The sequence below is a fragment of the Mytilus californianus genome, unplaced genomic scaffold (genome assembly GCF_021869535.1).
Source record: "Mytilus californianus isolate M0D057914Y unplaced genomic scaffold, xbMytCali1.0.p SCAF_6, whole genome shotgun sequence".
In the NCBI taxonomy this organism is placed as follows: Eukaryota; Metazoa; Mollusca; class Bivalvia; order Mytilida; family Mytilidae; genus Mytilus; species Mytilus californianus.
In genome coordinates this window covers 30,736,582-30,750,340 of record NW_026262712.1, presented here as the reverse complement: position 1 = coordinate 30,750,340, position 13,759 = coordinate 30,736,582, and the positions used below count along the sequence as shown (strand labels likewise).

Sequence of the window (13,759 nt, the reverse complement as noted above, 5' to 3'; positions counted from 1 at the left end):
CACCCCTTACAAACAAACAGACGCCACACTCACCAAGGCTAGTTTAAACGGCTTTGTTACATGCACAGGGATAATATGACTAATTTGCACTATTTTATTATTTTAGATGCCACTGCTACTACAAACAGAAGGTACTGTCGTTGACAGCTTTAACATCCACCACGTGGCCATGATCGACAAAATGTCTTTACTACGCATAATACCGAAGGGCTTTAACCCGAAGATGGAAACATTGGGAAAACCAGTGGTAGGAAAAGCAACAGACAAGAAATCTAAACGGATGTCAATGGACACTACTTCTTTACTGCCTTCACCTGTAAGCTCGCAAGTAATCACAAATCTCTGAAACTGAGGCTTGTCATTTCTCATCAAATTTACAAGGCTCGTGTTCAACAGCTATTAGTTTGCATTGTACAATTATCATTTTCTTCCATTATTTTTATTACAATTGAATCTGTTTCAGAGATTGTGTAATCTTTCACTCATTATGTAATGATTTAGTAACATGATTGGCCATCTTATTTCTCTAAAATAGGTTCAATAGCTTAAGGGTTAAAAAAGGTGCATGATTACTTTGAATGGAATTTTCAAAAATATGTACAGTCTTGTAAATACTAAACGAAAATACAGTGATATTCAGAGTTCTATCAAATTTTATCATGTTTATTAGAATTAATAAACTTCTCTGTTCATTAGAAAATATATCTGGATGCAATGACAAAAATATTCTTGAGTCTAAAAATAATTGAAAATAATATATATCATTATTATTAGTACTTTTTCATTAGCGATTTGATGTATCTACTTTTCACATTGCTAGATTAGGATTGATACCAGAGTATATAGTATTAGTATTATTGTCACATGCATGTAAGGTATAAAAGACTTGGTTAGAGGTGTCAAAAATACGCTGAACAAGGAAGTAATCCAAAAGAAGACTTATATCAAGCCATTTAAGTCAAAGTCAATATGATTGTTGTTAAGATGCTTGTTTAATATTCTAATGACAAAATGTGCAAGGAGCATTGTTTCAATGGATTATATATTTTTTGGTCACATCAGTATTCACCATGGTTGATTAAAAGAAACAAAAGTGGGAAAAAAAATGGAAAACAATTCATTTGAAATTACCTAATTTGTGCATGGCAAAAGAATTTGTCTGTTCCTTAAAAAAAAGTTGAAGTTCAACTACAAATACAGACAAGAAAAGATAACTTCAAATCAAATATTTTTCTAAATGTGCTATATTGCAACTCAATGTTTAATTTTAATTTTAAGTTCACAAGTATTTTGATTAGATATTCTGAAAAATTTTCAAGGTTTCATGTACTGCACAAAGTGATAGTCAGCGAGTGTTTGTACAACAGAAATACCCAGCAGACAAACTGTACCATGTGACCACCACATACACGGCCACTGATCTAATGGACCTTTCTGTAGCCGAGGGAGACTGTGTTGGGATGGTAATGGATAAAGATCCAATGGGCAATAAAGATCGATGGTTTATTGATAATGGTGGTCTGTATTTTCTGTAATATATGAATGACTATGTATTTTTTATTTTAAAAAGCCCATTAAGAAATTTCAACATTTAAATACAAGATTAAGATAAAACATCGTACTGAGGATTCTTTATTTTTCATGGTCGCCAATTTTTGGGATTTCATGGGTAAAAATTACAACAAAATGTAATGTGCAATGAAGTGTAATTTTTCTATTGGATTCTATGCCTACCTTAGCAAACTCACAATATATAAATAACACATAGCTGAGAGGGTGATAGAGCAGATTGTCACCACGAGAAAACATTGACTACTGAGGCAAAGCCAAGGTTGACAATGTCTTTTCGAGGGATAACAATCTGCTCTTTCACCCTCTCAGATATGTGTTATTTAATTTATTATACTGAATGTTCTGTTATTACTGTCAATATATTTCAAATTCAAAGCAATAAACTATGACGTCTTGTACATAGAAATCATCCGTATTTATTAAAGTGCACACCTGAGCAAGCGTCTCCGTGAAGGGTAATAGAGTATATGCCATGGGATAGAGTAAATTGTCTCCCTCGTATCAACCAATCAAAATCTGGCATTTTGACATGAAGTATAATAAAATCAAGTATCCACTAAAGTACCATTTTCTTCAATCCACAAAAATTGTACCCATTTTCACATTATGGACATGACTTTTACACTAGTAGAACAGAGATGTTAGAGTATGTGATATTGAGGCAGTAACCTGAAGACATGAAAAAAAGAACTGAAAACATCTAAAGGTCAAACTACTGCCAATATACTGTTGTCTTCATAGTGTGTCAAGCTTTAAATTGACAGAAATGAAGACAAGTTATGAAAAAAATTAATACAGTTAACTCTCGTTGTCTTAAACTCGGTTGACTAAAAATTTCAGATGAGTCGAAGTTTTCTCGTGGTCGTGGTTGAGTCGAACTAAATTTATGATCCCAAGGTTAACAAAAGCATTCCAAATTCATTATTTATCTCGAACTTATACACATATGTCAAAACATGACCTCCGGGATTTAAATGGATTGAAGAGTTAATCTGACAATACACGTGTATTTAGATTTCCGGTCACTGACTACTGATTTATGACATGCCATTTCCACGAGTGTTTACCTAAGATTATCGTTTATCACCTTGATAAATAATTAGTGATACATTGTTAAAGTTAAATTATCTTAAATGTTTACAAAAACAATTAATCGTGATTGACACTGATGAGCTTAGATGTGTATAAAGTGGGGATTAAGACTTCCGTTGGTAATCACCTAAAAACTACTCAATCGGCTTCTTTAATCTTTTTGTATTTTCTTTTGAAAGGAAAGATTGAGATAAAAGAAAACGAAAAGAAATCAAAATTTTCTTACATCTCTTGTATCCGAGAATAAACAACTTTGTCAACTTTAGATGACTTAAATAACGCTTAGATCAATTGGAAATTACTCTCGGTTAAAAGCAATAGGGAAAAATTGTAAATGTTCAAAAAAATAATTAAATAAGTGAAAACAATGTTATTATAATAATGAAAGACATGCGAATACATCGATCTGAGACCAGAGTATCGATCCCTTTCCCATATTCATCATGATTAATTTTAGCCTTACCAAGCTAAGCAAGAGTTGTGTCCCTTGGTCTGTCAAACTTCGGTTTTCGTTTGAGTCGAACTACATGTATCTCGAATTATTGTTCTGGTCCGGCTGACTTAGAGATAACGAGAGTCGACTGTAGAAGGTTATGCAAACTTTGTCATCAACAGTAAATAACTTGAAGGACAAAAAGCATTAAACAACTGTAGACAACCATTGACAAGGTGCTTGACTGGGACATTTTGGGACAGGCACGTGAATGAGGGCCATGGTGGGGTTTTCAAGAATAGAATTAATAAACAAAAATGCAGAAGAGAAGGCAAAAAATATAGATAAATAGGCAAAAAATATAGATAAATAGGCAAAAAAATAAACAATAGAGAATAATGAGCCAAAAAAAAAGGATAAGAGAAAATATCCAAAGAATTAAGGATCAAAGAATGACGGACCTCTTATCCAGACCCTCATTAATTCAGGGCAGTGAAAACTTTATTGAATGAGTGCTCACACTTTCCAATTCAGTCTTTATCAGTGGAATGATAAAGGTATATAAAACAATAGGAACTGGCTCAGAAATGTTTAGATTTTCCTTTTATTTTGGTTAAAAAGAGAAGAAGGATTATGAACGACATTGTAAAAAAATACATATATCTTCCTTTGTTCCTTTGATTACAAAATTTGTGTTATTTTATTTTTGAGCTAAATTTGTATTATTTTATTTTCAGCTGCAAAAGGTTTTGTTCCAAAAACATTATTAAAACTTCATAGCCAGGTAACCACACCTTCATCTCAGAGTGTATACCCATCCATGGATCAGACTCCTGTTTTAGCAACAGATGAAACAAGTGATGTGATTGGTCAGAAACCTCAACTGTCATCTCCACAAATATCTGTATCAGACTATTCCATTGAACAAAATTTATCCAATCAAATTGAAGAGGAGGATGAGTTAGATTTTGCTTTAGATGAAGATATGAGTCCAAACATATCATCAGAAGAGGTATTAATAGTGTAGCTTTATGACATTGAGTTATGTGAAATAGGTTTTAAATGAACAAAATGGTGTCTTAACTGTTAGAATCTAGCCCAAAAAAATGATTGATGGATGTTTAACCTCCAATGGCAAATTAAATGCACTTTTAGGATGACTAGACCAACAAGGTGTTAAAAAAAACACAAAATATTTTTAAATTACAATCACATATCAATATAAAGTTTTGAAGTTTGAAACAAGACTTAAAGTCATTGAATTAATCAAAACTATTTCAAACCCTTATTTTGACTTTTCCTGTGTATATAAGATTAAGAAACTAAAAATAGAAAGCAAAAACCTTAATCCATGTGTTTCAATTTAAAATTTTCGGTTCACCAATTAGGTCACTCTCATTAAAAAATAAAACATAAAATAAATAAAGAATTGGAGAAAAAGCATGAATTGACAATTTGAAAGAACTTGCTGTTCATGACTGGTTTCCATTTTCAGTTTTACTATGCAGCTTTCCCATTTGAAGCTAGAAACAGCAATGAAATATCTATGTTTGAAGGCCAGGTGGTAACAGTATTGATTAAACATGACCAGGAGAACAATACTGAATGGTGGTATGTGGATGCTGATGGAGTCAAAGGTTATGCACCTGCCAATTATCTTCATCCAATGAAATGAAAGAACGGGTCATTTAGCAGCCAGTAATCTCAAGTCAATGAAATGATTGAAGATTATTCCAATGAAATTACAGATGATTTAAGATTTAACCAATGAAATTACAGAAGATTTAAGATTTAGCCAATGAAATGACAGAAGAAATAAGATTTAGCCAATGAACGTCAATCAAAATGAAGAAGAGTAGCATTATCTCATTTGATGTCATTAAAACATGCTCCAAATGCTTACATATGTACATTGCAACTAAATAAATGTGATATCTATGTTGTTGTCATGTGTCAGAGAAAAAAAAGAGTAAAGTTGCAAAAACCATTTGTGTTCACTGTTAAAATGGGAAAAGTAATGTTTGTTATGTATTTGTGTCTTCCAAAAATATGTATTGATAACTGGCTGTGATTGTATGATTTTTTAGTGTATATTTACAAGAATAACTCTGACTAGCTTAAAACAACAATACAGAATAACTAGTGCTTAAAGGTCAATTAATGTTTGCAAATTCTAATAATAATTGTTCTATCTGGTACATTTATTTTTGTTTGCATATTTTTAAATTTGCATTTAGATATTTTCTTTGATACTGGTATAAAATTGATTGATGAAATGGCTTGTTTGTTAGACATTGATGTCTCATGACAAATTTGAAAAAGTCCCAATTTTGTTATTTATTGTAGCATATTGTTTGTAGCTTTTATGCTTTTGCTTGGAAAATATGTGCAGGGGTTTGTAATGACTTATTTCAAACCCAATAATGCAAACCAAAAAAATCAGAAGGACTTTTTTGTTTCTCAAGCTATTTAGATTTACTACTGTCAATTCAGAAATTATTGCGAGGTTTTTATTAATGCGAATAATGTGACACCTTGAGTATCGCAATAATGAAAACTTGCATTCTGATATCTGTTATGTATGTCTGTACAAAGCTTTTCCTAAAATCACAATAATTAAACTCGCATTTTTGTTCATTCTTGAAAAATAGCAATACTAAATGCACGCAATAATTTCTGAATTTACAGTATTCACCTTCATCTGGGGTACCCATTCCCACCCTCTTTTTAGCAAAACATGATTTCAAGCATCAACACCAAGCTTAAGAGTCTTATAAAAGAAAACAGCCACATTTCAAATAATCAAAATTGCCTTTAGGGATCTGCATCTTCAGATAATTAATCTAAACATACTTTTATTCAATAACTGATCTGGATGCAAGCAACTTTTTCAATTTATCACATATATAGTTACACCCATTATACCTGAACTGAATGAGTGTGTACACAATACAATAAATAATACTCAAAACTGACAACAACACTTCAAATGGTCTGCAATTTGCATTTTGAGTATTATTTAAATGTTGCATTCATTTGCATAATTTGACAACCCTGCATACCAAGGTATCCACTTCAGGGACTCTATCGAAATGATTCACTCAGGCGTTAATTCACCAAACGGAGTTTAATTTACAATACAATAAAGGTTTACTTTGCTTGTCTTTTATACACACGTAAGAAAAGTAGCTGTAACAGCATACAATTTGCTGTTCTAAATAGGCACTCAAAAAAATTAGCTGTAAGACCTTAAAAAAAATACATTCTAACCTTGTCATATTATTTCCTTTATATATGTGATGCTGCTTTTGTTTGCTCTCCATGACAGTTTGCCTTTTAATGAGATTACTTTTAAACTGTGATTTTAGTGAAATTTGCAACTTATTATTACAACTCCCATTGTGCCATACATCACATAAGGCGTGAAGTGTAGTTTAGTATGTTATTTTTCTACGTAGGGTTTTGTTTTGCATAATATTTGAAGTGGATTTTTGTTCACTGGTATATTATTGTGTCCAAATATAAGATTTAAATAATTTGTTGATCGAGTATTAACCAATAAATAATAACAATATGTATTATTTATGGATGGATAAGGATTATATATATATCAGACCTTCATACCTGGAATTTAGATGTATGTGCCCATTTTATACACTCACCATGCATTGTTTCATATATTTTATGGGTTGAGCCTAAATTTAACTGATGTGAAATAATGTAAGATGTTTGTCAAAGATATGCATTAAGTTGTTTTTTTCATATTTTTATGTAAATTATTGTTAAAATTTGAAAATTTTGTGCGTATTATTGTGAGGCTTATGTCAAAGCTTTAGTGACCTTGCCAGACCCTCATGGGTAGTCAAGGTCATTAAGACTCCATAGTAGTGACACATTTTTGTCTTCTTGCATCACCATCTTCCTTGTCAGTGCTCAACTGCAACCCTTTTAAAAGGCTTGACAGAATCTTCCCAATCTTGCCCAAATTCTTTTACAGGGCATTAAGTTTAGTACCCATATTTTTATTTTTGGTCAGAGTGTATTTTTGTGGGTTTCCCTATACCAAAACATGGGAATTTGCCCATTCTGCTTATATATTATTAGCAGCTGTTAGGTGACACACAATGTGACATTTTCCTTGAAGAATTGCTATTTTTGAATTAATAATGTCAGATTAATCAATGCAATTCCCGCACATGTTAGAAATAGAACATCTTTTCGCAAATTATTGTTATCGTAGTTTTCATACTTTCATAATTTGTAACAGTAATAGATATAGTGCATTTATTTATCTATTTGTATCTGTAGTATTTTCCACATGTACTTTTTTCTAGATTATATCATTCCATTCCCTATTGTTTTATTATATTTTTTCTTATAAACATTCCAAAGAGCATTTAAGTTTTCTTGATTTTTTTTCAAAATAATGTGAAACCATGTTATGTGTATTCATGTCACAGAAAAAAATGCAAAACTATTCTTTGTCCAATTTCCCATTGGCAATTTCTTCAAAGGGAGAGGTCTCACATCATAATTTTGCAGATTAACACCTATGTCCTATATTACTTTTTCCCAAGGACAAGTTATTGAACATATAAAATGAAAATGAAAAAGACACTGACTTACTTCTAGACTATTTGTTTATAGAAAAGTTTTTTATGCCCCCACCTACGATAGTAGAGAGGCATTTTGTTTTTTTGGTCTGTTCTTTCTTTCGTTCTTTTGTTCGTCCGTCTGTCCTGCTTCAGGTTAAAGTTTTTGGTCAATGTAGTTTTTGATGAAGTTGAAGTCCAATCAATTTGAAACTTAGTACACATGTTCCCTATGATATGATCTTTCTAATTTTAGTGCCAAATTAGAATTTTGACCCCAATTTCATGGTCCATTGAACATTGAAAATGATAGCGTGAGTGGGCATCCATGTACTATGGACACATTCTTTTTTTTTTCACTTTCAGAAGTTTTTAGTACTCCTTATTTTCACTCTACAACAGTACTACACCATTGTTGTGTGTGTGCTGTTCGGTTGCAGTCTTATTTACTTTACTTTACATTTTTTTTTATTCATTTTGAAGAAGCTTTAGCATCAATCTTGATAGCACTGATGGGGAAATTGAAATTGATATATTGATTGTTAGTATCTGAACATTACAGTGTTAATAGCATAGATAGGTCCTGTAATAGGGATCAACATGGACAAAGGGTGGGAAATTTGGACTGCCACTCGAAAATGGGGTAATTTGGATAGGGACAGAAATTTAATGAATCAAAAATGTCTACTGTCCGAATGAATTATGTAACAACTATTGATACATACCTAAGCCTATCATTTTATCACTAAGTTTAACATGGTGAGTTAATATACATTATTAGAGGAAAAGTGCAATATCCATGTTTCATGTAGCTTTGTTTTTGTATAGTTGATGTCATTGTTTTTGTTTGTTATATTATTGCACTTAATTAAATATTTTTACGATTTATATTTGGTGTTATGAGCATATACTGTGTTTTTAAGAAAACACCCTCACTAGAATTACATTGAAAGTGTCGATAAGTATAGGTTTTTCTTTTTCTCCCTCTGTAAATATTTCTTTTTTTTAAGATCAGTATAATATAAAGTCATTTGGACTCTGTTGAATAAAGTCTCATCGTCAATCATACCACATATTTATTTCTATTGAAACCTGTGTTAACTTGGCCCACTGAGGACTTAATATTTTGTTTGGATTAGACAGGTGTTTGTTTAAGACAGGTAAACTTATTAATGAATATTCCCTATTTCAAGAATTCAATTATAGTTAAGTGGGGAGCAGTTTTATTTTTTACGGCTTTCGATAAAATTGTGGAAATATCTCCTCATGTAAATTTGATCTAAACTAAGATCAGAATAAAGAACTTAGAAAAAACATGAAAATTAATCCTATTGAATGGGTTTGGTCCTATAAAAATAAACCAATTTACAGTAAAGCATTTTTTCACTTTACACAGGTTTTACATAAATCTCCATGTGATTAAATTAACATGTACATTTGCTCTCTTCATAATGAAGTTCTTCATAAACTGTAGTGTTTAATCACTATATAGAACTATGTTTACTGTGCCAAAATTCTCCTTTTTTTCAGGATTAACTGACATGTTATACCTTATGGCAGACATTTAGGTTTGGGGTTTTTATTTTATTTATTTGCGAATTTATATTAAAAATGTCCCATGGCGAAATTTATCTACAAGATTGGACTTTGGGACAAGAAAAAAAATTATGATAATAGAATGAAACCACATTTATAAATGGCTTTTTCTTATAGTAATCAGTCAATTTTATCTCTGCTGAAATAGACCATTTAAGAAACTGTTTAGCTGTTTATCAGCAAGATGAGCACAAGCTGGAAAAAAACCCACTAATTTCTGTAAAATTTGAGTTGAAAACTTTACATTTAAACTAGAAAGGTGTTGTATTGTCTTTTACAAACATTTCATGGTAATATTTTTAAATATTTACTGTTGAAGCACCTCTACAGGGAAGGAGAAGGTATGATCAAGCCTTTTTTACCGCTTAAATTGGTAAGGCATATGACTATATTTAGTTTGACCAAAACAGACGTTAAGTGGCATTTGTTTTATCATTTTTGACATTTTGTTTTATATCACTGTGATGTCACACTTGTCCTTTTTTTACACTAAAATGAATCGACTAGATAATCATGCTTGTTTTTTTACTAAGGCTGAAAAATTTCTTTTTTTTTTTCAAGTTTCGAAAGTCTAAATAATGAATTTTATCATACCTTTTGCTGTGTGGAACAATAAAACACAAGACAGATTAGGCAAGCTCCATCTCAAATTAAGGTTGTTCATTATGAAATGTTTACCATCTTGACTGATTCAATATTATTGTGTAGTTATCCAGAAAATTATGAATAATTGTGTAACTTCCTAACTTATAAACATAAATATATGCCAACTTACCTCCCAAAACTATTTTTTATAAATGGCTTTACATATATCCAGATATATTATAAATTGATCGTATTTTTTTGCATTATGTATATTTTATCCATCTGCAATAGTTCACACTGTCTAAATATATGAGCTGCATTGGATATAAATCGACCTTAAGCAAATGAATATCAATACATCTGTTAACCTATTGTTGGTTGAAAAATCAGTATGCAAAGTCTGTAACTGTTTGAAGATTGAGTTGATATAAGAACCCTACAAAGCAGACCAAAATTTGTCTTTTGTTTTATATTTGAATGTTCCAAAATCAATCAAAGTCTTATACATGTACATGTATATGTGCACTCGAATAAGGTCGATTTTTTCCGATGCAACTCATATATTAGACATTTTCTGATGAAAGACATCTTCTTCTACGGCGGTATTTTAAGTAATTGATACATTCTTCAATTGATTTGACGAAACATTACGTACATGTACTTTAAAGTTATTGTTTATAAGAAAAATTATCTAGAGCTTTATTGGACTAATGTTGAGAAATATTGTTCCAAGCATATTAACATTATATTGCAAGTGTAATATGATATACTGCAAGGAACAAAATTGTTTAATATTTGTGTAATAATCTATTTATAGTATACATATAGTACCAAATATTTTAATACAGTGCTTTACACTTTCAATACTTTTTTTTAGAAATAATAAGTGCCAAATCTACATAAAATGGACCTTTTATAGCCAACTATAGGGTATGGGTTTTTCTCATTGTTAAAGGCTGAATAGTGGCTTATAATTGCATACTACCACTCTATTTTAACTCTGGTGGATAGTTATCTTATTGTCAATCATACCAAATCTCCTCATTCTTATACTAAAGAATAAAGAATAATGGGCAAAAAATATAAATAATAGTGAAAAATTACCATAAAATAAAAAAAATCTTCATATGAGTTTTTTAGGGTATATTATAAATAACATTAATACGTTAAACTCTTTAATATGTTTGTTAAATTTGCTGCTGTATGGCAAGTGGCCCTCAATGAATTGATGTAAATGTAGCATCAAAATGCTAGTTTCACTGCCTTTGTGAGTATTGTAACAGGGTTGCCATATACGTTAAATTTATTTTCAAAATGTATTATCAATATTATCATAGGAATTATCAACTTATTGCATTAATAAAACAGAAATCCCAAAAAGCAGGTCTTAAACAAAAATATGCAGTATTGTATGAAGTATTTCCATTGATATATTACATTAAAGGAGCAAATCATTTCTGATTTAACATTGAAACTCTATAAATGTTATTTGTGTGCACAAAGATGTGATGTCATCAATTTGTGCTGTCTTGTGATCTTCATGGTAATAGTTTATTTATATGATGTTTTATGTAAAGACTTTCTTTAATTTGCTTTTAGAATTCGATTTATTTCTTATTTTTTAGCCATGTTTGCTGAAAGTGGTGTTAACACCAACTATTAATCAATCAATTATTTTGCTTGGTGAAAGAGAAATAAATAAAACATTTTATTTTGCCTTTGTATTGGTCAGACCTATGAAAAATAATGTTTCAATCACTTTTGAAGAAAGCCAAGGAATCTGTAAAAAGATTAAAACAGGATGAATGTCTGGTACTTCTAACTTTGAAAATCTGTCAGTAATTTCCATTTACAATGATCATTTATTAATTTTCAAATGTTATTAGAAAATCAATTATATTCTTTCACACACCAGTTTTACTGAAGTAAAAAATCATTTGAAATACCAATAGAATTGGAAATGGGGAATGTGTCAAAGAGACAACAACCCGACCAAAGAGCAGAAAATAGCCGAAGGCCACCAATGGGTCTTCAACACAACGAGAAAATCCCGCACCCGGAGGGGGGCCTCAGCTGGCTCCTAAATAAAAATGTGTACTATTTTATTTAAAATGGACGTCACTCTAAACTCCAAAACATATAAATGAATTAAAATTAAAAAACATACAAGAGATAACAAAGGCCAGAGGCTCCTGACTTGGGATAGGTGCAAAAATGAGGCGGGGTTAAACATGTTTTGTGAGATCTCAATCCTCCTATACCTCTAGCCAATGTAGAATAAACAAACACACAGCAATTTTTTAATACTGTAAACTTAGAAATTGTTTAGAAGCTTTTTTATTGGGATGGGATAGGTTTTGCAAATATAAAAACTTGCATTTTAAATTTTGATAGCATTGATTACTATGAAATCATAATAATTAAACATTAAACATGAAAACAGTGTAAAAAAGTGTAATCGATTTAAGGGAATAGTACATCAAACATTCTAAATTACAGTGGATTCATTATTATTCGTGCGATACCAATTTTCGTAGATTTCATGGGTAAAGATAAACCTTGAATCTAAATGTTCAAAGAAGTACAATTTTTGCGTAGAGTGATATGCTAGCTTTGGCAAAAGAATGAATATAAATATCCTAGAAAATACAAATATTTCTCAATCCACGAAAATTGGTTCTCACAAATATAAAATAAATTCACAGTATCTTTTATAGCGGCAGAATTCTTTATTAACTCCTATTAGGGCTCAGTCCATATCTTTAGTAATTGTTAGGGAAATTGTGTTATGACTAATTACTAACTAACACAATATACAAATCAGCTTGACAAATACTTATATACAGTCAACCCCTCTCAAGTAAATTAAGATTTACAGGAATATTATACACAAATGTCACATTCACCACTCCATGCAGGTAAATGGTAAATTGGTCAGTATTTTAAAAATCTTCAATAAGCCTTAATGTTAGGAATTACCATAAAGTAGCTTTTTCAAATTTTGCATGCTTACATTAGGTTGTAAACACCATTTAGATGTCAAACAAATTATACATTACATATATGCATGAATGTAGATGTCACTCCACACTAATTATATTTAATATTTCTGTTATTTAATAAGAATCATGTTATTATTTGAAACATATTAAAAATGCTCAAATTAAAGTATTTTACTTAACTATAGTGTTGTTATTTATAAAGATTCAATATTTCACAGTATTTGCAGTATAGTATTCTTGTTCCATTAGCTCACCTGGCCTAAAGAGCCATGTGAGCTTTTCACATCACTTGGCATCTGTCATCGTCTGTTAACTGTTTCAAAAATTTTCTCCACCGAAACCACTGACCAAATGGAACCAAACTTAATCACAATCATACTAGGGGTATCTAGTTTTTGTCGAGCCTGCGACAAAAGCTCGACATAGGGATAGTGATCAGGCGGCGGCGGCGTTAGCTAACTTCTTAAAAGCTTTATATTTTAGAAGCTAGAAGACCTGGATGCTTCATACTTTGTATATAGATGCCTTATGTTACGAAGTTTCCGTCTGTCATATGTCCATTGTCCTTGACCTCATTTTCATGGTTCAGTTACTACTTGAAAAAAAAGTCAACATTTTTTGTAATGATAATTTCTTTCTTATTATGAGTAATAGGATAACTATATTTAGGATGTGCGAACCTTGCAAGGTCCTCATGCCCATCTCATTTATTCAACCTCATTTCATGGTTCAGTGAACAAGGTTAAGTTTTCGTGGTCAGGTCCATATATCAGATACTATAAGCAGTAGGTCCACTATATTTGGTATATAGAATGATTGTAAGGTGTACATGTTCAACTGGTAGGTGTCATCTGACCTTGACCTCATTTTCATGGTTCAGTGGTCAA

At 31.0% G+C, this 13,759-nt stretch overlaps 1 protein-coding gene across 3 annotated transcripts in view; it reads left to right on the top strand.

The window, feature by feature from the left end:
• Positions 1-13,051, top strand: part of LOC127706818 (dynamin-binding protein-like) — a 44,310-nt gene extending 31,259 nt beyond the window's left edge. For all 3 annotated transcript variants that reach the window (XM_052211505.1, XM_052211504.1, XM_052211503.1), the window contains 4 exons: positions 107-316; positions 1,320-1,518; positions 3,835-4,109; positions 4,593-13,051. In XM_052211505.1, coding sequence (XP_052067465.1) covers positions 107-316; positions 1,320-1,518; positions 3,835-4,109; positions 4,593-4,772 — 864 coding nt within the window. In that variant the 3' untranslated portion in view covers positions 4,773-13,051. The remainder of the gene's footprint in view (positions 1-106; positions 317-1,319; positions 1,519-3,834; positions 4,110-4,592) is intronic.
• Positions 13,052-13,759: the final 708 nt, after the last annotated feature.